This window comes from Sceloporus occidentalis, unplaced genomic scaffold (assembly GCF_023333645.1).
Source record: "Sceloporus occidentalis isolate IW3139 unplaced genomic scaffold, rSceOcc1.0.p SCAF_22, whole genome shotgun sequence".
NCBI lineage: Eukaryota > Metazoa > Chordata > Lepidosauria > Squamata > Phrynosomatidae > Sceloporus > Sceloporus occidentalis.
The window spans coordinates 5,885,513-5,909,883 of NW_028317002.1; the positions used below are offsets into that span (position 1 = coordinate 5,885,513).

At 36.8% G+C, this 24,371-nt stretch overlaps 1 protein-coding gene across 3 annotated transcripts in view; it reads left to right on the forward strand.

Annotated features, from left to right (window-relative positions):
* The window catches only part of LOC149300928 (autism susceptibility gene 2 protein-like), a 668,047-nt gene that overhangs the window by 52,921 nt on the left and 590,755 nt on the right, over positions 1-24,371 (forward strand). The window contains exon 3 of one of the 3 annotated variants that reach the window (XM_089484559.1): positions 7,506-7,516. The exons of the other annotated variants lie outside the window; for them this stretch is intronic. Within the exon in view, the coding sequence (XP_089340685.1) occupies positions 7,506-7,516 (11 nt within the window). The remainder of the gene's footprint in view (positions 1-7,505; positions 7,517-24,371) is intronic. 3 annotated transcript variants of the gene reach the window in all.

Consider the following 24,371-nt stretch of genomic DNA (forward strand, 5'->3'; position numbering starts at 1 on the left):
CTGGCAAATGCTTTCCTTAAATTAAAAAGCTCCCTGTTGGAATCATGGGAACCATGTAGTAAGATTTGTCATTCCAGAAATGTTTGATGCTCCTCTATAATTATAACACGTGATGAACAAGAGACTGTTGATACCCTAAACAAAACAGGACTGAAACAATATTGGAATAATATGGTTTTTAGAGTTGTACTAGTGGATTTGCTTCACTTAGGCATTCTTCACTACGTTCAGCAGTACCTTTCTAGGTCCCGTATTGTTCTACGGAAATCTTTCATAACAACTAGCATTTAAATAGCACCTTTCTCTTAGTGGGAATCAAAGCACTTTAAACAAATTGACAGCTGACTAATCTGACTAAGCAGGCTCTGCAGTTAGGGCATTTACCAACTGAGCTACACCATCAGCACACGTACACTGTGTCTTATTAACTTTATATACAGTATATGTAATGGTACTTGCAGCCTTCGGCTGGATACATGGAGCTCTTACACTCTCGCAATATGTGGCCACATGTATCCAACCAGCAGGTGTGCATTAAGAAACCAGATCTGCTGCATAAGGGGCAGTAAAATTAAGTGACCTGTGCCATGCTAAGTTTAGCGCAAAACGCGTCATGGGTTTATTCTCATGTCTCCTACTGGAGCATTTCCCCCCTGCTGTTATATGCCATGCAGTGGATTATAATTTTGTAATAAGGAAACTATTTTTGTATATGGAGGAGTTTGAACCATTGTTCGATGGCTCCTGCTCCTAGGTATGTTTTATTTTCTGTATTCGTTCTATGCATTATGTGACCTATTTTGACAAAGTTATAAATGCAGCAGAGAATCAATCATGACCTCAGCACTGTTGATTGGCAAAATAGAAAAACTAGACACAACAAAGACTAAAGAGCTGGATTGTAAAGGATGCAGAGCTTTTTGCAACATTGTAGCATGGTTAATAATAATGAAAGTAAATACCTCATAAGATTTTTTTCCAGTATAATACATATCATAGCAAACTGCAACAAATAAATTGCTCAACCTATGTAACATTTTTTCATTCCAACCCGTTGTCTCAATCCAATGACCAACATGGTGAGTCAGGAACACCGTCAACATCTCGTATCATGGTTAATTTGTATTAGTTCTCAACATCAACTTTCACATCCTCCAATTAACATTGCCCCCACCCCAGGTGGGTTAACCTGATCTCAAAATAGAATTTTATTTAAAACAGGAGCTCCACTCTTACAAATGAATAGACTTTTAAATAATGATTTATTTTTCTTCACTCAAAAGATGCTTTCACTTCTACAATAAGCTATAACACTGCATGAGAGCAAAGGTGATACTAAATCTGTTTCTTGGTCATTAATCTGCCTTTTCCTTTTAGATTGTATCCTACATGCTATAACACATATCAACACATATTGTTTCTGTATGAAAGAAACTTCACATTCAAATGAGAGCAAAGACATAATGTAGCACATCATTAAAACAAGCATAACTTTATTGGGAAAGATCAAAATAGACATAATAGGGATAGCCTATGATTAAGCCTAGAATTAAGCCCATCAACACACTATGGAATATTTAATATCCTGAAATTCTTTTAAAATGTACTAAATTGGACTAAATTTTAAATTTGACATGAAGCATGGATAGTAATCAAACATAGCTAGTGTTATTTTGCTAAACATAGAGTAATCAGTAAAAGTTTCAGTAATTATTATTACTATTATTATTATTTGATGGCACAAAATCATTTCTACTTTGGAAATGTCAATTTGACAGCTAGCAAAAAGTTCATATAAGCATCTCCTCATTAGCTTTCTTCCAAAAAACGCTATCAAGAACATGGATCTATTACAACTCACCACATGTTTGCAGATCCACCAGTGGAAAGGCTCTGTCCTGACTTAATATGATGAACACATAGATTTAATGCAAAAGAAGAATGCCTGTGTCTAAACTTAGCACAGCTAGGTCAGTAAAATAATTTTTTATCATTACAGTCTGAACTGACCTTTGCCTTAGTTATTGGCCCTGATTAAATAAACAGAATTAGCATAAGAAAATGGCTTTGGGTTCAGCTCTCTTTTGATTTATAGCATAATGATATAATAAAAGTCAATTTATGAGTGAACTTCTTAAATAAGCAGTGTATTAAAAATGCAACAGTTGGCTGTCATGTGGTCTTTGATTCAGGGACATACAGGATATTCCTTGATCACCAGTCCTTAAAGTTTTAGCACCAGTCATATGCCATAAATGGAATGAGTACATGTTAGACTTGTGCATTTTGGATTCATACGATTGCAAATTTACCGAATGTGGGTAAATTCTAGCCATTTTTTATGAAGCCTCTTAAAACAAGTCTAGACCAACACAGGGATCAAAAAGTTCAGAATTTTCCTCCTTCTCTGAAATTTGTGAATCCACATTCACTCTCTCGCATTCTCATTCACTCTCTTACGCTCTCTAAATGTTTCCCTAACTTCTCTGCCGACCACTTCCACATCATCTTCCACATCTACTTCTATTTTATGTTCTATATCTTTTATCTTCCCCCTTCTCTTCTCCATTCTATTTCAATCTGTTATTGTCTTTCTTTGTTGCATCGCTGTGGACATAACCCAACAGAAACTTCCACCAAAATGGTGGCGCTTACTGTAATGTTCACTCATCGATCCTCCAATCGGGGGAGAGGACGTCACCGCAAGCATTGCCATTTTGCCCTCACATGCACTGAGAGCAATATTTTGGAACTTGTGGTGAAGTCATCTCCTCCGACTGGAGAATTGGGAGAGGATGTCACTGCAAGGAGTGCAATTTTTTTGCATATGTTTCACCAGGTCGGCAGAGTGGTCGCCAGAGAAGGTAGGGAAATATTTAGAGAGCGTAAAAGTGAATGAGATTAACTTAACGATTAACTTATAAAATATTTTCCAAAAAAATCCATGTTGTTGTAGACCATTGTCTTAACATTAAAATAAGGCTATTTTTAATATCATCTTAATAATTGTGGCTATAGTTACACTATTACAAAGATATAATTTCATAATCTTTTGCATTAAATTGTCCTTGAAACCTAAAGATTCTTACTGAGGATAAGATCTCTGATAACTTAATGTATCTCCTTTTTGCAGTCATTTTGGTTGGATGTCCAGAGCAAAATGGCCATTTAGAAGGCATCCACATCCTTGCTTCTGGAATTTTTAATGAAAAGCAATCACTTAAGGATCCAGATAAGGATAGATGCAGATGTCTCCTTGCCGATAAAGTGTTGCTCATCACTAGTAGAAATAAATTCAAGGGCACTGCTTAGGAGGAAGATCTTTACTGTGATGGCAGCAACATGATTAAATCACAGCAGCCATGCTATTTTACATCGGAAATACTTTACCGCAACCACGCCGTCTTAGTAGGCAAACGAAATTGCATATTGAATTTTGAGTGCTTATCATTCTAGATAAACAGAGCCATTCATATATCCAGTAGTGATGAGGTTAATCTACATGCATCATTGAGCACGTGAAAAAAAAATTCAATCAGAAAAATCTTATTCATGTTCAATTCCTTTTTTGGAGTGTTTGTGGTGTATTTATTTGAGAGAGTAGATTGATTTCCAGAGATAAAGCAAAACATATGTAAGATAGATACAGAAGAAACTGAATATCTAATTTATTATACCGCAATCACTTCTTTATATCCTTGAATGAAAATGCACAGCCCACAGTTGCACTCATCAGTGTGTTGCTTTTCTGCATACATAACTGTCACATACATTAATTGTTTGCATATTTATGATATATTTTAATTAAATGTTTGCTTTTATGCCTTTTCTTTACTGGCATTGGTATAGTTATGGTACAACTATAACATAAGCCACTTTACATTTATTTCCAAACATAGGAGGGCTCACATAGTTATTTGTTGTTATTCTGGTAAAATGTTAATGTTGTCAAATGGGGCAAAAATGCATATCTACGAAGTGTCCTGTTTTTCATGTGATGGGCACTATCCCGCTGTCCATTATAGCTGCCCCGCTGTCGTGCTTTTGCAGTCATGGGCCACACAGACTTTCATCACAGGTCCTTTGTGACCACTACCGGTAAGAAAGATGGGTAGTTTTGCCTCTTGCCCGACCCATGCCTGTCCATGACCCCCCCTCCACATATACACACGCCCAACACAGATGTTGGCAATTTTACACCTGAAATGTTGGGGGTTATGCACCAAGGTATACTTCAAGTAAATATGACACCCAGCTTGTGGAAACCAGCAGGGTGGCAAAGGTCCTATGTGCAGCATGGTTTTGTAGACTTTGCATTATCTTAGGTCTGTTAAGTTTGCTGTATTTATATTTACAATGTTTATTAAAATGTGTATCTCTCTTTTGAAATAATTAATATGCAAGAAGATACAGATAAAGCCTAGCACTGCAAAGGTCAATGATGATTGATAATCACTAAGCATCAGGGCTGGACTGTGACCATACAGGGCCCTCATGGCCATGCCCCTCCTTTAGTCATGCCCTTTCATGACCACACCGCTTCATAGTTAAGCGGTAGTTACATCCCTGAATATACTATATGGACAAAAGTATTGGGACACCTGACCATGACACCAACAGAGCATTTGTGAGGTTAGGCACTGATATTGGATGGGAAGGGCTCGCAATCTCTGTTCCAGTTTGTCCTAAAGTGGCCTGATGGGGTTACGGTCGGGGCTCTGTGCAGTTCAGTCAAGTTCTTCCACACCAAACTCATCCAACCAAGTCTTTGTGTACCTTACTTTGTGCATTGGGACACAGTCATACTGGAAAAGAAAAGGGCTGAGTAGCATTATCCAAAATCTCTTGGTCATACCAAGACATTTTGGACAATGCTATGCTTCCAACTTTGTGGGAACAGTTTGTTTTGGATACCTGAAATAGTTTTGTTTTGGACACCTGAAATGTTGAGTGTTATGATTTTGTTTCCTTAAATACACTTTTATTCAATATATGAAAGCATAACAGCCTTTTTATTTAGTTTATAGTATGTTTAGAATTGGCCTGTATGTGGGCATACATGTAAAAAAAGAAATTACCTTTATTTCTGTTTGTTTGGAGGATAGGATGCAGGCAGTGCTTAGGTGCATTGTTTCCTCAGGAGAATATGTTTTCCATAACAAGGAAGGTCTAACTGCCATGTTGTAATTCGTTATTTTTCATGGTTAAAGAAAAATAATGATATGACTATAATTGTCTGTCATACAGTTTTAAGTAATATAAAATTGTTCTGAAATGCTTTTTCATTGAGTCAACCAAACCAAACAAACATGTACAGATTGTGTTTGCATCCAGTGAGCCCACTATTTGCTTTGCTTACACATATTCGTATTTCTTTCAAGCAATAAATACATTCAGAATAAATGAAAACTCGCCAAATCCATCGTGCACATTACTACGTATTAAGGTTATTAGTGTCCTAGTTTTGCTGTTATGGAATGTTGACATAAAAGAGGACAATTGACCTCATGGAGGCTTAACAAGTTCAGATCAATATAAGGTCGAGACACATCTTGGCAGAATGGTGGTAGACAGCGGAATACTGAAACTGCTCCCTTTCGTTAATCTTTTTTTTATGAGCTATTCATTACAGCCACCGGGTTCTTAAAATAGAAAACGCTTCAGCCACTATATACAGGTATGCTCTGTTGAGTCATCATGGTCTAGGACAAATTGCTATGTCAACAGCTCCCCAGAGTTCTTCAAATACAATTACACGTGATAAAACGTAGATCCATGTTAGGTCCATGCAATGTAATAAAAAGGGTTTTCTGGAGGGCATCTTTTCATTTTTGGAGAATGGTATATAATGGGCAAGTTTTTTTTTTGCAAGATTACAAGAGAAAGAAGATTCAGAATGGCTTAGATAGATTAGGAACGGTTGGGACCTTGTCCTCAATTAGTACTCTCCTGCTTGACCAAGAAAAGCTTGCTTTTGCCGATTTGGTTGTTTGGTATGACTTAATTCACACTTTTTTGGAGTATTAACACTGATTGTTTTTACATGGAACTGCACTAGTTAAATCTCTGTAAGTGCCTATTACATACACTGATTGCACATACTTTATGTGTATTTTTTAATATATTCCCTTTGGTTATTTAATGCATATGGATCTTAATATATTTATTTATTTGTTACTGGTTTCTTTTAACATCTGCAAGTATCTCATTTATTTATTATGGGATGTATACTTTTGAATATTTACTTATGTTAATACATGATTATCAATTATACTACATTTGGTGTTGGATTAGATCGGTCTTTTGATTGGCTATCCATTTATTGATATGTGCTATTTAAACTTTTACTCTTGCTTGTGTGGTTAACTTGATAAAGACCTCATCGTGAGGTCAAAACGTTGTTGTCCTTCTCCTTCAATAAACCTGCCTGAGTGGAACCCTTGAGTGCCTGGAGCCTTTTTCTATTTTGATTTACTGGGGAGCTGGCCCTTCCTGGCACAGCTAAGCACCTGAGTTCCTGTGGTGTGTGTGCAGATTCCGCATTCTGGTGACTTGACCAAGAAAAGCTGTGACATGTAAAGCATTGTAAATAATGTTTCTTTATTTATACCACTCCTCCACAGTGCTAAAGGAGCTTAAGAAGGCAAGAGGTCTACGACTAAACGTATTCAGCAGGATAATGTTTCTTTTTATCTGTCCCTTCGAGCACATTTAATGCGGTTTATTTTGACACTAAACATTTCAATTTGTTGAGTATAAAGGTTTCTATTTCTGTTTTGTTCCAAAGAAGACTATTTTACTTTACATGGTGGAACAAAATCTCTCCCTGCTTCCAAAACAATTTGATCTCTTCGCTATTAGTAGAACTATGTATTAAAGTGTCTGTTCCGAATTTAACACTTTTATACCCAAATGCAAGAATACACACACATTGCCTAGATCCTTCCAAGAAATAATTCTAAATCATGTAAAAATCTAATACTAGTAATGAAACAATTATAGATGTTGCATAGCTTATGACTAAATTCTTATAATTCTTATAAGTCTATTTTTGAGCATGAGTTACAAAATACACTTTATTTACCGATCATTTGTTCGGCAACAATTTTATTTCGAGGAGTTTAAGACCTATGCCAGACGTACCAATCTTTTAGAGACAATGACGCAAGTGTTTCATAGTTAAACTATAGTGTGCAATTCCTTTAAAACCTCACAGATTTCTCTTCCAATGTTTCTGATGAAAGAAATTACAGAGAACATGAAATCTATGGTATTTGGTAAAGAGTTATACCCTATAATTTCTTCCACCGCGAACCCAAATGTTTGTCGTCTAAATGGTATCATGCTACCTCTTCGGGGGCTGTACCTTGCAAATCCTAACTATTATTTACATGCAGTCTTAACTAGCAGGTTCTTCTCAGCAATAATCATTGTTATCAATTCTGATTCCTGGCAGGTTTGTGAGCTGCGTGTCACAGTAGCAGAACTTGAAGATCAAAGAACAGAGTATCTCCTCGTATCTAATTACTGTGGCTTTCTGTAGCAACCTCTACCTCTGTTGCTATATTGTATTAGGTAAATAGATAGATAGATAGATAGATAGATAGATAGGTACTAAAACGCTTGGCTGAATCAGCCTTATATTAAAAGAATTAATGTTGATGATGAATGTTGACCCTAAAATATTTTTATAAGTATTATATCTCTAAAAACTAAACTCCAAGCATCCTGAATTTAACAGAACTGTTCTAAAACGCCACCCTTGAGAATTGTGAAAAATTCTGCGAGTGCTTCCATGTGCTCACTGTTTCACTGTTTATGCTGGCACATCATGTTGAAGCTTTGCACATGGGTCACGGGCCCAGTTGGGGCAAACTGTTGGCCTGGTATATGTGATTTACAAATGGCCTTCATTGATGCCACATCCCCCACTCAATTGGAAAATCTGTATTTCCAATTACAGGACAAGATCCATGTTTGCAATAGTGAAAAATTCATTAATATACATAAAGTATATACTGTACATAAATATATGTACATATATATATATAATCACATTCGATAAAGCACAGCTGAAAACTAAAAAAAAATGCATTTTTTTTCTCACAAACACCATTTTTTCATAATTACTTTTTTTCTGTCACACTTTTTTTCCTGTCAATGAATAATTAATTACAAAAATAATTTGTAGCGTGCAACTAAAACTGACATTTGGTCTTGTCAGTAGGGAAATTGTGTTTTCTGAGCTTCAGTGTGCTTTGTAGCATTCCTGGAGATGTGTGAGATCATTTTTTTAAAAAAAAATATGACATTAGCATTAATTTGCCATTCCACATTCTAATGATCACAATTTGGCTGCAAAATGTAGATGTGTCATGCTTAGGTATGTTTTAATAGTTATTTTTAAGTCCTCCTATAAATACAGTGTGGGGATTTAAATATGCATGGTATAGACATAAAGCTATACTGAATCTAAGATAAGATCACGGAGGAGACTGGATGGGCCGACACATTTTATGTTTCTGTGTTTTTGTGCATGTGTACACTATAGGGCCAAAAGTATGTGGACGCTTGACCATCACACCTATGGACATATCATTCCAAAAACATGCTCATTAATATGGAGCCCCCCCCCCTCGCAATTATAACAATTAACATTAAGCTCCTGGCGCACAGTGCTTGTGTTGATGTTGCGTCCAGGAGCGGTTTGGAACTCTGTGAATGTGCATGGTCTACTTCTTTGGGACTAAGCTGTTGTTACTCTCAGATGTTTACAATTCAATTCACAATAATAGTGGACAAAATCATGCAGGGCAATACTGGCCTCCTATGACACTACCATATTTAAAGTCACTGAGGTCTTCAGTACAACCAATTCTACTGCCAATGTTTGGCTATGGGGATAGCTGCCTATGCGCTTGGTTTTATAACTGTTAGCAATGGGTGTGACTGAAACACTGAACTTGCCAAAAGACACAAGCTGTTTGGGACAGTCATAAAGTATGGCAAAATTCCACTGGTCAATTGTGAAAAAGATGAGGTGGGGTCTGTTGAAAGACGTGCATGTTATTGTTGGAATTTGATGCTATTTTAGATATGCCAACATATAAAAATACATAATTGCAAATGTGCTTGGGAACAGATATACATACATAAAGCTAGAAGTATCTCTGATTTCCACAGGTTTTTTTTAATATATTCTGCTGCCACCACATTATTGTGACTTTTAGTACTTTAAAACACTGTGAAACACTTATATCCACTTAACATTATTTTGAGCTCTTAAAAAAGAAGGACATCAGGGGAAACAATAGGCACAGAAGGATTTGTGGACCAAAAAAAGCAATGTCCTTCTTTAAGATGCATGCTATTTCAAATATTTAAAACATAGAAAACAAATCAAATATGTTTGTGATATGACCTTTCAAATATTCTCAAGTTGTACGGTAAAATGTATTTTCCTTTAATAAAACAGTTCACAAATGCTAATGCCTTTTAATGGTTGGTGCATTCTAACATAAGTTAGTTTCCTTAATGTTGGCCAATTTTTTTTTACATCCCTTGTTTTATGATATTATCAGCATCCCCTCTCTAATTAGTCATTACATTACAAGAATGGAATGCACAAATAGCTTTGGTTAGGCACATGGAAATAATTTAAATCTATTTCCAGATATTTTAGAAGTCCCACTCACCATCTGCTTATGTATGCCTGTTAAATTTGTACTTTTGTGTGTATATATATATATATATATATATATATTATTATTATTTATTGTTTTATATAGCGCCATCAAATTCCGTGCGCTGTACAATGGGTAGACAGGACATAACAAGTAGTATATAACATAACTAATTGACTAACAGAAACAACAGGTGAGGAGGGCCCTGATCAAATGAGTTTACAATCTAGGGGTAATAAGGGAATAAAAGTGCCATTTTTAGAGATGGACCAGCCACACTAGTAAAAGTATTGCAGGAGAGGGACTAGGAAAGGTGAGCTAAAGGAATATGGGAGGGCGTTAATGTGCTATGTTGTGTGTGTATATATATATATATATACACATATGTGTGTATATGTGTGTGTGTGTGTGTGTGTGTATGTTTATCATTTGTATGTACACTGCAAGCACTTAATCAGAGTGCACTGTTCCAAGGCATAATTTTAACATTTTGAAATTATAGAATACAAAATTGAGTAATGCTACTTTAAGTCACCATGCTATCCGCACTTACCTTCTCTGAGAGTGTGTTGCTGTTATTTTAGCAGATGAGGTTAATGTTAACTCTCCTTATCCTGTTATGGAGTACTGTAATGTTAGTATCCGCTTACTGACAGAAGACACCATGGAGAAACCATACTGATTCCCTGTAACAATTTGCAGTATATATGGAGGTTAGTGCCCTAGGCCTGACCCAGTATAGCACCTCCTGCTGCCCCTTCAGACTCACCAAGCTGTGGATGATCTCTTCCTTCTATTCTTGTCTTCTTTGTACGGAGTGCAGAACATGATGTCATTAGTTAACGCAGAAACAATACTACAGAGGTCTATACAGATCCCCATAGTACAACTGGGCCGTCAACTTGAATCTTTGATATATGACCCATTAAGACCTGTGTTGCACTTGTCAGACCCATTGCCCAGTAGGGAGATTGGCACCTAATGAACCCACAGAGTGCCTGCTATTCCCATGATTTGCTACCCTAGGACTAGTTGGCTTATGTTTTAACAATCTGCTTGCTAGTCATATCTTGATGTCTTAACCCTAATCTAATTAGTCAGTCTAATTCCTTATTATCATAGTACTTTGCGGTAAGTACTCATTTGGAGGAATGATTGTATGAGTTATATTACAATGGTGCCCTTAGAGCATTAATGTATTCTGGTCTAGGTCAGCTAGGTCAACTCTGGTGGGTGATAGACCTTAAGTCTGCAAAACCATTGGCAGTATGTAGTATGTAGACTTTTGTTATTAACATAAATTGCTGGCTATGGAATGGTTTATTTGTATTTTTCCACAGCTGGGCTACCTAGCATTGGCTTCATCAGCCAAGCTCAGGTTCTTCCTGAATGCCTGTTTGTATTTTGTATATTTTTATGTATTATTTGTGCACTCTGATTTCATTAAACTTAGCTGAAGATTTCATTAAGGCAGTTACAAGAAATAATTAAAACCTAGCATGGCATACCAGTTATATTTCATCTCTCTATGAATGTAAATCATATTTCAGATTTAAATTAAATAATCATTGGGCTAAAAAGTCACCTTGTAATAAAGAATCAAATGTATGTTTGATTGTTGTGACTTGTAGGTCACAGTAATCAGAATGGTCTTTTGTAAATTCATACTCTATAAGTATTTACATCTTAAGAATTCTGAGTCAAATGTATGTTCAAGGTTTGATTTGCTAATCATTGCTATAGAAAAAAGATAACTGCTGATGCATACATCAAGGACATGACTTATATTAATAAGAAATAAATACAAAATAATACTGCTGGATTTGATCAGCTTAAGTTTGCTAGGTTTAAAAAAAAAAAAGAGAGAGAAAAATATAATATAATTTCTAGAAATGTATAGAAAAGCTAAGAGCAGGTCCGCACAAGCAACTCTATTGGTCGCCGGCAGGGGCCTCCTCTGCCATCAACCAATGAAGTATATTTGAAAAGCACATTACTCAGATATAAGATATATACCCAATATCACTCTGGCCCAAAACATCATGTAATGAGTTGGGACCAGATGAGAGCACTGACAGCATTCTAGTTTGAATAATGTTAAAAAAATATTGTAAGTATGAAATTAATCCTTTTAAAATGTAGTTAAATTTAGTTACTGAAAATGTAGTTCTCTAAAACACAGAAATTGCTTTGATAATAGATAATAAACAGCACAAATAAACCCGTAGCTCGTCTAAACAAATTGTGAGCAAAAAAAAACGTAAGAGGGAGGGGAAGTGTGTGAACTGCATAGATGATCAGAGAAAGTGAGTGTAAGTATAAATATATAAAGGATCATAATAACTATGGCCACCACTGTCAGTGGGCCCGTGACTCTAGCGGGTCTAGACAACCCCTGGGACCACTTGTCTGCCCCTTTAAAGTCGCTAGGTGTGGGAAATACCTGCAGCTCGGAGAGTATAGAGACCATCCGAAAAATGGCACAGGCAGGCTGTTTGGTGGCAAAGATCTGTTTGGGTGCATGGCCGCACCAGTTATACGTGTGGCCGGCCTCAAGATCCCCTCAAATGAAGGTGATCTACCGGGAACTTTCACAATATCCCAGTAGGTCAGTCCAGTCCTGGGTCTGTGGACCCCCACGTGGACACCCTAGAAATGAAGAGACCTTGTAGGACTTCAAACTGGCTCATCGAAAATATTTTCACAGAACAAAGTTGTTTCTTAAAAAATGTGAAAGCACAGTTGTTAGTGCATATCATATAAAGCTCTTCTCTATAGGCTTTTGGGGTTTTGGATGCAGAGTAAATGTTAAAAAAGGGATTTCAGGTGATCTACTATAACTTATGTAAAAACCTATAGTGCAGCACATATACTTTGCTGTTTTTGGTGGAAAGGAGTTGAGGCACAAAATTTAAAGTGCTCTGAGTTTAAGGAAGTTCCTTTGGTAGCGAGAGCGATTCTCTGAATTGATTGATGGTGTGTGATGGGTTTAAACCGAGGCAGTCAATCTTCTTACAAGCGTTTATGGAATTTGGATAATATGTTGCTGTCTGAACATTGCTGCAATTTGCATAACAATATTTAAACCTTTACTTTCAACAATTGTAATTGATGTTAAAATATGTGCTGCTGAAGGCAAGGCGCTGTAATTAGAATCCAGTTGAGAGGATAAGCAAGTGTTCAGAGACAAACAGCACCCTTTCACTGGACACCTAATGAATAACATTGTCTGCGTCAGAAGTCGCCATCGCTTCTGCTAACAAAGCATGTTTACAGAGCCTCCACATAAGCTGCTTTTCATCAGCTTGTACATTAGAGTAGCGACCTGGCAAGCTGTCTCGTCGTGTATCTTGTCCTGTAGACCTGCTAGACTGGATTTCGAATGATTTTCTCAACACAACTCTCACGTCAGGCTTTTAAGACCAGCTCTGCAATGGCAAAAAGGCCTGTTGCTCGTGCATTAGAAGGCACGATGCTGTCGTCAGGGCGGAGTGGAAATGCAGTATCTGACCTTTAACTCAGGGCTGAACACAAATTCCCTTTAATGATTTACATTGTCTGCAAATAAGTAATAAAAAGGTTGTACTTTCGCAAGGCAGCAATTTGTAACCTCTTATTCCAGTTTCCATATGAACACCATGACATTAAAACATTACAAATGGTTTATCATGGCTTTTATGACCAGCCGCAGAGTGTAAAGCACTATTGGAAGGCAGCCGGGTCAGTGCTATATAATATTTTTATAAGAAAATAAATGTTATCACTATCGCAAAATTAGTAATAAACAAACATAATTAAATATTGAGCTAGATAAATATGTCCTATGGTTTCTTATTTCACCATGGACAACGGATAATGTAACAATATCGCTAACATTTAGTTCTCACACTTTCAGAGCTACCTTTCTTCCAAAGTGTGTTTGTGGGAGCTATACCTTTTCTATCTATTCATCTATCCATCCAATCTACTTTATCTATTAAAACACTGCATCTGATAATTCAGCTAAAAGAAAGTACAGACGCTTTAATGCAGTTCACAGCAAGACGTCTCCTTCAAATTTTATTTTTTTCCTTTTTCTTGGCCATAATACATCCCTCTTATTTGCTGATACCAATATTTCGTTCTTGCATCTTTTATTTCTACAATGATGCCTACCTTTATTTATTTAGACTCAACTAAATAGGATAAATGGATATTGCTGTATAAGCCCAAGAGAAAATGGGAGTCTTTTGAGACCTCCCCAGACAGTGTGTTTCAATCCAAGCCATGAGTATTAACTGAAGACTTGCTATTAATTAAGACTAGCGATAGTCCGTTTAATTACACAATGTATTAACTATGTATTAAAAGCATTTCCATGTGCAGTTTTAATGAAAATAAAATATACATTTATTATGTCCCTTATGCTACAGTGTGTCATAGGACGTCTTCATATTTTTATGCATATAAATTAACCCATAGATTGCTTTCTAGCCTAGCTGTTATAATCTTTAAAAAAAACACATGTCCTTAAGACATTGTTGGCAATAAAAAAAGCAAACAAAGCATTTTCAATCTGTATGCAGAATCAGGGAGATGCACAATAACAGAAAATCCTCAGGCTGTCTTTGTCTAGGGGTAATAATACATGCTCCAAATATTAATATTATACATATCATTATAGCAATGTGTATATGCTGTATATATCATACTCAAATATATATATATATATATATATACATATATGTAAAGTCCAAAACATACAATTGCACACCAACCTTAATTTCTCTCCCCGGTGCCAGGTAACTACCTTTGGAATTTATATATATATATATATATATATATATAATGTAAGGGAATTCTACTAATCAGTCACCAAATAATGAAAAGGTGTACCTCCCAAAACAAATATACACTGAACATAACATTGAGGATGAGTACCTAGAAGAATTCTCTTCTAAAAAAATATTTCAAACCCCTAGACTTCCGTCTTTCGACTTTAAAGGCTAAATAGAAAAAAAAACACGCTGTGCCTGGGAAAAAAAGCAATTCATCTAAGTGATTTCAGAATTTTACAAGGAGTCAGTGTGAGTTGTGGCAATGGTAGCAATTCACACATCAACACAGTGAATCAAACATTGCACAGCGTTAAATGTCAACCAAGGATGTCTCGGAGTGTGCCAGATGGTGAGGATATATTATATATATATATATATATATATAAAATCTATATAATGTAACAAGGTGCGGGGTGTTGTCGTGGAAGGGGTATACATTCCCCCTCGATTTTGCAGGGTTTTATACGACATATAGGGCAGGCTGGTGCTCCACCCCGCAGTTTACATGCACCTGGACTGACACGGGTTCCAGGCCAGGAGTTTAAGCTGACTCCAATGCACTGGTCAGCTGCAGGTAATTAGCTGCACTGACTGCAATATAACCTGACCTGTTGGACAGAGGGAGAGAGAGAGTTTTGTTTGGAAGCAGCAGAGCTTGCTATGCCCAAAAGAGACCATCAAAGAGGTTGGTGGGATTATGTTTTGTGTTAGTTTAGACCCTTAGTAGTGAGGGAGTTATATGTTAGTAAGCGCTCAGACGAGCTAGGCTTTTGTTTGTAGCGAATTTGTGTTCTATGTAATCCTGTAAATATCTGCATACGTGGACTACAAATAAATCGATGGTGATTACCTAACTGAGATGTGGCGTTAATACCCTAGAGGACCGTGCTGTTTGGTACCCTGTGTGGGTGCAGGATCACAATACCTAAATACATATACCGTATTTGCTCGATTATAAGACGACCCTGATTATAAGACGACCCCCCAAAATCTGAATATTAACTTAGGAAAAAAAGAAAAAGCCTGAATATAAGACCACCCTAAAGGAAAAAAGTTTTACCAGTAAATGTTAATTCATGTAAACTATTTTTTTAAATAAAAGCTATGATTGAGAAAAATATTTTTTTTGTTTTTATTTCCTTGTATTTTCCAACCTGTCCCCCAGTTACGCACATCTGCCCCCAGGCTTGCCACACCAATATGGCACTGTGGCCCATGATATGCCTTTTAACCCTCTATATGCCACTGTGCCCCATGGTATGCCTTTTGACCCCCTATGTGCCACTCTGCCTCCAGAAATGCCTTATACCCCTATATCCCATTCTGGCATTTAGGGGGTTAAAATGCATATTATGGGGCAGAGTGGCATATAGGGAGGTATAAGGCATTCCAGGAGGCAGAGTGGCATTAAGGGAGTTAAAAGGCATTGTATAGAGCACTCTGCCTCCAGAAATGCCTTATACCCCTATATGCCACTCTGGCATTTAGGGGGTTAAAAGGCATATTATGGGGCAGAGTGGCATATAGGGAGGTATAAGGCATTTCAGGAGGCAGAGTGCTCTATTAAATGCCCCCTTAACGCCACTCCAGAAATGCCCTATGCCCCCATTTAACACACACACACACACACCCTATACCCCCATTTAACTAACACACACACACACACACTCTCTCCCCCCCCCTCTCACCCCTCTCACCCCTCTCTTCCCTCTCTCCCCTCTCTTACCGGTGCTTCCAGCCGGGGCAGCAGGTTGACGTCGCCTTCCGCTGCAGCCGGAAGGAGGTGGAGTTGGCAGGGGGGGTTTGTATGCGTCCGTCGCGTATACTTTCCCCGGCTGTCAGAGATCAGAGTTCCCCGCACCGGTGCGGTTCCGGTGCGGGGAACTCTGATCTCTGACAGTCGGGGAAGGTCTACGCGACGGACGCAGACAACCCCCGCTGCTAGCCACACCTCCTTCCGGCTGCAGCGGACGTTGTCTACGCGAATCGCGTAGACGTCAACCCGCTGCCCCGGCAGTACAGCAGGAAGCACCGGTAAGTGTGTGTATGATGGGGGGGGGGTGAGACAGGAGGATCCAGGTCCCCTGCAGCGGTGCGGGGGATCTGGATCTTAGTCTCCTAATCAGACCTCTATTTGAGGTCTGATTAGAAGACGACCCCGATTAGAAGACGAGGGGTATTTTTCAGAGCATTTGCTCTGAAAAAAACCTCGTCTTATAATCGAGCAAATACGGTATATCTCACAGGAAATCTTGAATAAACTAAAGACACTTCCTTATACATTTACTTTCAGTGATAAAAATAAGTTGTTACATAAAACATTTTATGTTATACTTTTTATGACAGTAGTGCTTGTTTTCTTTTTGCTAGTTTGAGAGACATAAACTGAAAAGGGTTTTGCCTGTTAATATAAGTGTTTCACTGTTTTCTCTGCTCGTCTGTGTTTTTTCCTTAGTAATATTAGACATGATGAAAACTGTAGGTTTTAACAGGGCTCTAAAGATTAATATAGTGCCAACCTGACTGCAGTGAAATGGTCAGTATAGTGTCACAGACAGTCCAACCAGTACTTTGTAAGTACTTTAATATGTATTATATATCGAGCAAGATAAAAAAAAAACTCCACTGCCCCATCCATGATTTTGTTTACACGCTTACACAGAATTAAATAGTGGTATTAGCTTTCAAGATGAGCTGAAAACCTGCGCATTTGGGATGTATTATGGCCAATGCCTAGGGGCATCATGTAAGGACACTTCATTACTTCATTGCTTTCTTGTACTTTGTTATATGCCCCTTTGCAGAGCTCCTACCACTTTACAATGCACAGTGACCAGTGCCAGATTAAGACCCTGTGTTGCCGCTGTTTGCCTGGACCATGCTATTCTTTTTATTTATATGTATATCATTAAGATTTACCATTACTGAAGATAACTGTTTATCTGTTTGTTGGCTCCCCTCCCCATCTATATGTATGTCTGTTTGTCTAAGGTTGTATGAACATTCTCCGTGTGAGTGTCGTGGGTGGGGTAAGCTTGAGCTACATCATAAATTATTGATTATACTTATGAGAAATTATACTGCATGAAGATCCTTATAACAAGAAGGTACTACCAAAGCTAAATGAGGCAACATGTGTGACAATACTTTATACAAAAAGTACTGACTCAAATAAATTATACAATAAATTAACTCAAAGCTAATGTTTACTGGAAACACTGGGGTAATATGTCTTCTTGCCATGCACCAGCAGATAAAGTGTTTTATAAAGTGCATCACATATCGCATACTCATAAAATTAGTCTTGATTTACCAAATAAAGTTTTTAATTTGATTTCCTTATACTTCAAATACTCTTCCCTGTCAAATCCAATTACATTTTATCTATTGATAAAAGCCTGTAGCAAGATGAAAGTTCATGCAAACAAATAGTTCAGTAGATCAGTGATTGCAGTGAAACTGTGCTGCACAAAGGATCTTTTCATTTCCAATACAGTGATTATGTAGTTCATTTAACAGTTGTGTTGTACATTCTGCTTTGATGGGTACTTTTGTTCACTTAAAAGAATTTTCAGCTTTTACATATTTAATCGGCTGAAGGTACAAACATATCCACAGTCCAGGGCACGTTAGGGTAGATTGACAAACATGGAATTAAATATATAATATGAATAAAAGTATTTATTTTTATTACATTATTATGTCAAGTTCATTGTTCCTTAATTCGCATACCTTGGAATGTCTCTGGCTCAAGTGATGCTTCCCTGAACCTCTGAGTCAGTTTTCCCTTTCTCTAGACATGCCTGCTACCCTCCTAATGCCTGCTCCCCTTCTTTGCATGCTAGCCTTACCCCATGTAGGACTTCCCCTGTCCCTCCACTAAGCAGCTCCCCAGAAGCTTTGGGTAGCTTAGCCCCAGCCTTGAGCCAGTTTATCTGTGAAGCACTTTGGTGGTCATGGGGGACCCAGTCACAGGGCTCCTGGAGCCTATAGGGGACCAGAAATCTATGAGGTGACATCTATTTAGGTTTGACCCAGAGTGCTTAGGTAAAGCTTGTTTTTTACTTTCTTCTTCCTCTGTGCAAGAAAGGGGCATTTAACCATGTTTACTCCCTTCTACTCTCTGCGTACTTTCCTCTCTCTCTCGACACCCACTAAAAGATATCTGAAACTAGCCCAGCCTCCACATAAAGCCTGCCTTGTCATAAAGCAGAGGGAGAGCTTCAGGTAGTCTACCCTGGGAAGTTCACCGGTATGATAATATCTTGAGAGAGACACAATTAGGAAGGCAGGCAATCTTTTGAGGGGGTATATTTTCTACATTCTTTTTGTGTTGATATATGCAGACTTTGCTTTGAACCCTACATAACCTTACTCAACCTCTACACCAGCTCCATCAATCCTCTTAAGCACCATCACACAATTTCTCACTCACTTCTCATCATGTGGTTTTTTTTTTTTATTATTCTTAAAATATATACACACTGATCACATAAATTACAGTAGTCTGGTGGCTGTTAATAATAATGTGCTTCAGCAATGTACGTAATTTATCCAATCTCAACTCTTCTAAAAGAATAATATTATTCGAAATATCTGCAAATCATGGTATACGTTCAGAATGCTAATTCTTACAGTCTTAAATTCTGTTAAGCTCTTGTAAAAAAGGTTTCAAGATACTTCTTGTATCAAAGGATACAATGTTAATAACCATATTTGTGCTTGCTGAATGAGATTGTATGGATCACAAGCTTTTTATGGTAATTGCAATATGTGCATTGAAATACAACAAGTTGACCTTTTTCTTACTATAAACATGTCAGCCTCATGATTTGAATGCCAGATTGGGGTGTAATGCTTTGCAAATGCTTGAGTTAATACAGGGCTTTGCCTTTTACATTCATTTCTGAAACTGTTTTTAACAAACACAATTCTTAAAGACGACTGAATGTTTTAAATAAATATGAGCTGTCACGATGGAACAACTCCATCCTATTATCAACCGATATGGGAGAATCAGTATGCAATTTGTAGTTGGGTGTGACACTAAATAGAAGTATTTCAAGATTTGGTAAAAACAAAAACATTTTTAAGTAAAGCACATTAATAAGTAAAGTTTTTAATGTACATGATAATTCAAGTTGCTTGCTAATAGCTGCTCAATTCACTTCACTTTTATAATATTCAAATGGTAAAAAATACAAATTAAAGATCGTCCATATACAACACAGTACCAGGTTTCCTACAAAGATTAGACAAAGGAGAGATACTTTACGAGATCCCCAATGTTTTGCTAGCCTGTGCTATGTTTTTTTGGATTGCACTGTAGTTAATGCTCAATATTTAATAAAGCAGCTTTGCATATTATAATTCATATAATACGTCTGGGGACATCTGTTGTGCTATCTAATAGTAGCCCGCCTGTAGCTTTCCAGCTTTTTTTAAAAATGTCAAGGCTTGCTAAATATCATGGGAAAAGCTTTATAGACATCTGGAATGCTACAGGCTATCTTCTTCAGTGTAAAAATGTACACATATGTCTCAAGTGTCCAAGTTGGACATCATTTCCTACAGCGTCTAGGTGTCCCGGCCTTTGTCGATATCACTTTGAAGACATCCACATCCACTGTTCGTTGTCAATAGGTATTAGCGTTGGGAGATGTAGGGTCATCTTCATGTGTTTCACAATGTCATCGTGTCTGAGAGCTTGTTACTAAGTCAATAATAAATGCTTTTTATTTGGCTTTAGATCTGGACAGGTCTAACATTAGGAAATAAAGTGGTCTGTTTTATTAAATAAACTTGACATTACACTCTATCCATTAAAGTTCAATGGCTAATTCAGGAGTTATGATTGACAATATGTACTATATGTTTCACTTTCTCTATAAATTACAGTTAATTACATTGTGGAAAGTAAAGGTCAGATGAATGAATAAATTGACTGTTACTATCCTAATAGAGTTTCAAACACACAGTTTGCACAGCAGAATAGAATACTGCTATTCAATAGAAACAGAGTTCTCATATACAATTCTTTGCATGGTTTCACTTAACTATTAACTATTTCCATGGTGTTCTTTTCAATGTGATAGAATATGAATGCTAGGTCTAGGGAGGGCACGCTTGATCTTTTGTTTCAGTAACACCATATTGTTTTGAGATCCACTACTTGGTATGTCCTGTACGGTGTTTTGAAATATGAATGGGCTTTGCCAGTAGGCATTCATTTATATACTGCCAATCGTAGACATGCTGATATTAGTCCTGAATAATTATGCAAACCTACAACAACAATTCACTGAAAGCACACAGCCCCAAATACTAAGTAGGTATACTGAGACAGCATAAAGACACTGATCCACCTGCAAAGAGATACCACCTTCCATGGCAACAATACCCCAATCCAACATAATCCTACCAACCCAATCCAACATGACAGAGCTTTAAATAGCAAGCAGTGCTCCACAGCACCACAGGAGGCCTCAGGAGACCAATCCTGACCCCCTATTAAGGTTGGCTCTAAAGCAACCCAGCTCTGATTTACAAATAAACAGAAAAAAAGCAAATTACAGTCGGTTTCCACATCAAAAATGAAATTTATAAAGATTTTTATATAAACCACTGAAAATTTAATAAAAATCACATAAAATAACTTTCCCTGTCGGGAACAAAGAGAAATCTGAAAAATATTACAGTTTGTCTGCTTTGCCCAGTTCACGCTGTCATGAAAGCGGCTTACTGTCCCAGTTTACATTCTAGCTGGCTTTTATGCAACAGCTAAAGGCGAACAAGACCTTCCTCCCGCTGTCTTTCTTCTGCACTTGCCTGCCAGGTTCAAAGCCACAGATATCTTTTATGTTGCTATAAATTAATCAGTGGGTTTATCCAATATTGATGCAGGCATACTATTGTTCTTAGCGTTGTTAACATATAGTACATTCTCTGATGTTGTTACAGAAATTTTCGGAAACAGAGTTAAAATACTGTGTTCTTTGCAGGTTCTAACCCTGAAACAAGAGGGCCTGTGGTAAACTAATGTCTTTTACTACAGTAGCTAACTATGCAATGCTCTATGGATTTTTACCACAATGTATACTGATTGCTGCTTTACTGAATAGCTTACACCATTGGCAACTAACAGGCAGCTCTCCCTACCTTTATAAAACGATAACTCCCATGATGCTGACAGCCAGCATCAGAGAGTCTACCAAGCTGAGCGCCCTACTTGGCCATCATTGGAACTGTAGTTCCACAGCAACCCCAAACCTATTGACAGCACTTTGATGTATACTAGTCTATAAAGTGGAAAACATAAAAAAACAGTATAAGCAGCAGTATCTGATGTTAACAGCATAAGAATATACAATCCCTTTTTCGATGTAACCATGAGTGTGTTAGCTCTGTTTTGGTTTTATCCAACATTTTGGGTTTTTAATGTGATGTTACACAAGTAAGTGCGTATTTTGACACAGACATATTGTTCTTATAGTAACAATGTAATGTATAGAAAAGGAATACAATACAGTTTATGCATGCTCCCAAGGTTTTAGGTGTCCAAGCTGGTGCACCATTCCATAATTGGGGCTGTAGGCAGGGCCACCTATATCTTCACTACCCGAGAGAGTATATGATGACAGCAAATGTAATCATTACCAGTTTGAAGGGTCTTTTGGTGAACCTACAAGATTCTGTAACAAAATTAATAAAACTAATTATAATAATAATTTACCATTCCTACAAATTTTATTTTTGTGAGGTTTTAATTTAACCAAGAGGAAAGAGTTTTAATTAAAACATAAGTATGAAAATATTTTCTTCTAAAATTGCAAATATTAGTCTGAATGTGAAAACTACACTGATCAATGTATGACCATGTCAGAATTATTATTAGTTAACAGTTATTGCCTGTATTGGTCTTCTATTGCAATGATGGAAATGAGAAAGCTAATCACAATTTAAAATCCGAATAATTTTTGAGGTGAAATAAATGCTCCTTGGATGAGTTTGAGTTAATAAGACGTTAGCATGTTACACGTGAAAATAAATACACTATCGTTCAAACATTTGGGGTTACTTAAAAATTGCCTTGTTTTTGAAAGAAGTATTCCTCTTGCTTTACCTCTGTTAATATTATTTTTTTATATATATAAATTGAACTTTAAAATCTGTTTCCTTTCATGCAGTTCACCAAGAATGTATCAACCCAATCTTGCATAATATCGGGTATAAAAAGTAGCAGCTTTCATCCATCTTCACATCTGATAAGATTTGTTTAGTAATAAAATGTGTGAATATATTTCTTTATCTTTTTCATTTCCTCGCTGCTAGATGGACATTATGTTTACTTTTTTTTTTACTGAATATATATGAGATAAAAAATGTACAGGCACAACATAAATAATTAAAACACTAATTCTGCAGTGTATTTTTTTCTGATGGCTGGATATATCATAAGCTGCTTCATAAGACCCTTTTTGCTTTTTCTCCTGTGATTGCGTTTCTTAATTGTAGCGCCACAAAGTTGGCCTTTTTCATCAATCATAATCAAGCTTAAGTGTTTAAAGAATATAAAATGTGCTGCTTGTTTTTATTCCTCCATAAGCTGTCGCTGCATGCTCTGGGCTTAAATCCTGTAAACATTTCACTGCTCCTATATATGAAAGTGGCATCTTATTGTTACTGAGTTGTAGTACGTGGCACATAGTTTAGATCTCCATTACATAGCTATTTCATGGCCTATAATCGTTTAGAATCCCCCGTTCTACAACAAGCCATCCATCTTTACATGCATCTCCTCTGGTGGTTGCTGTTGTCTAGGAAACTGAATACCCGTTAGAGTGACATCTCAGCTAAAATTTGCTGGTTCACAGTAATATTTTTAAACTTTCTGCAGTTTATGCAGTTTAATGTAAATAAAAATGATAATAATAATAATAATAATAATACATGTTCCCTAGAATGACGGTCATCTTCATATTTCTACTGTTTCAGTTTGCTACCTATATCATTAACAGTAACAATAACAATTACCAGTATAATATTACCACCACAGCCAAAATAGTATGCCATTGAACATGAATATTTTACCTGCTTGCTTGCTCTTTCAGTTTTGAAATCATAAGGGACAATTGAAAATTATTTTTGGAATCCCATTAAAGATTATTTTAAAATTCTACATATTACATTTTAGAATACGGAATAATTATATATGATGTGTGTAGATTAAAATACACGGTATCCAAATAAAGATGTCAAATGTATTGTTTTCAGGATGTTTTATATGGTTAAAATAATGTGCGTGAGCTAAATGGTTACTAACTTTGAGAGTATTTAAAATATTAACCCTAAATTAACCTGTCCAATTTTTGTTGTGATGATTCAACAAATTTGAGGTAAGGACCCATTATTGGATCTCTGGGTCATGGAACTATGCTGTATGACAGCATTTAACATTTAATTGTTGGTACAAATAATTTCTGGGATAATGAAATATAAGTAAGGATAAAATGAACCTGCTTACTGTCATCCAGGTTTGTGTCACAATATTAGTGTGCTGTTTGGTTGGGCTTGCCCCATTGCGAAAAGCTACCCACCCTCACCTATAGGGTAGTAAATGTATATTGTTGATATTGCTGAACTGGGTCATGGAAAAACAACTTGAAGAATATTGATTTAAAGCATTGTGGAAAATTCGGTGGATGAAAAGGTTTAGGAAAATTTCAGCGTCCAACCTTAGTCTGTTATAATTTCAGAGCTGGTAATGTGACACATGTGAAAACTGGTTTTCACTCATGGCACAGCCAGTGGCTTAGAAATCATTACAATGTAGTCCTTCACTGAGAAGGTGGTGGATAAGTGGAACAGCCTT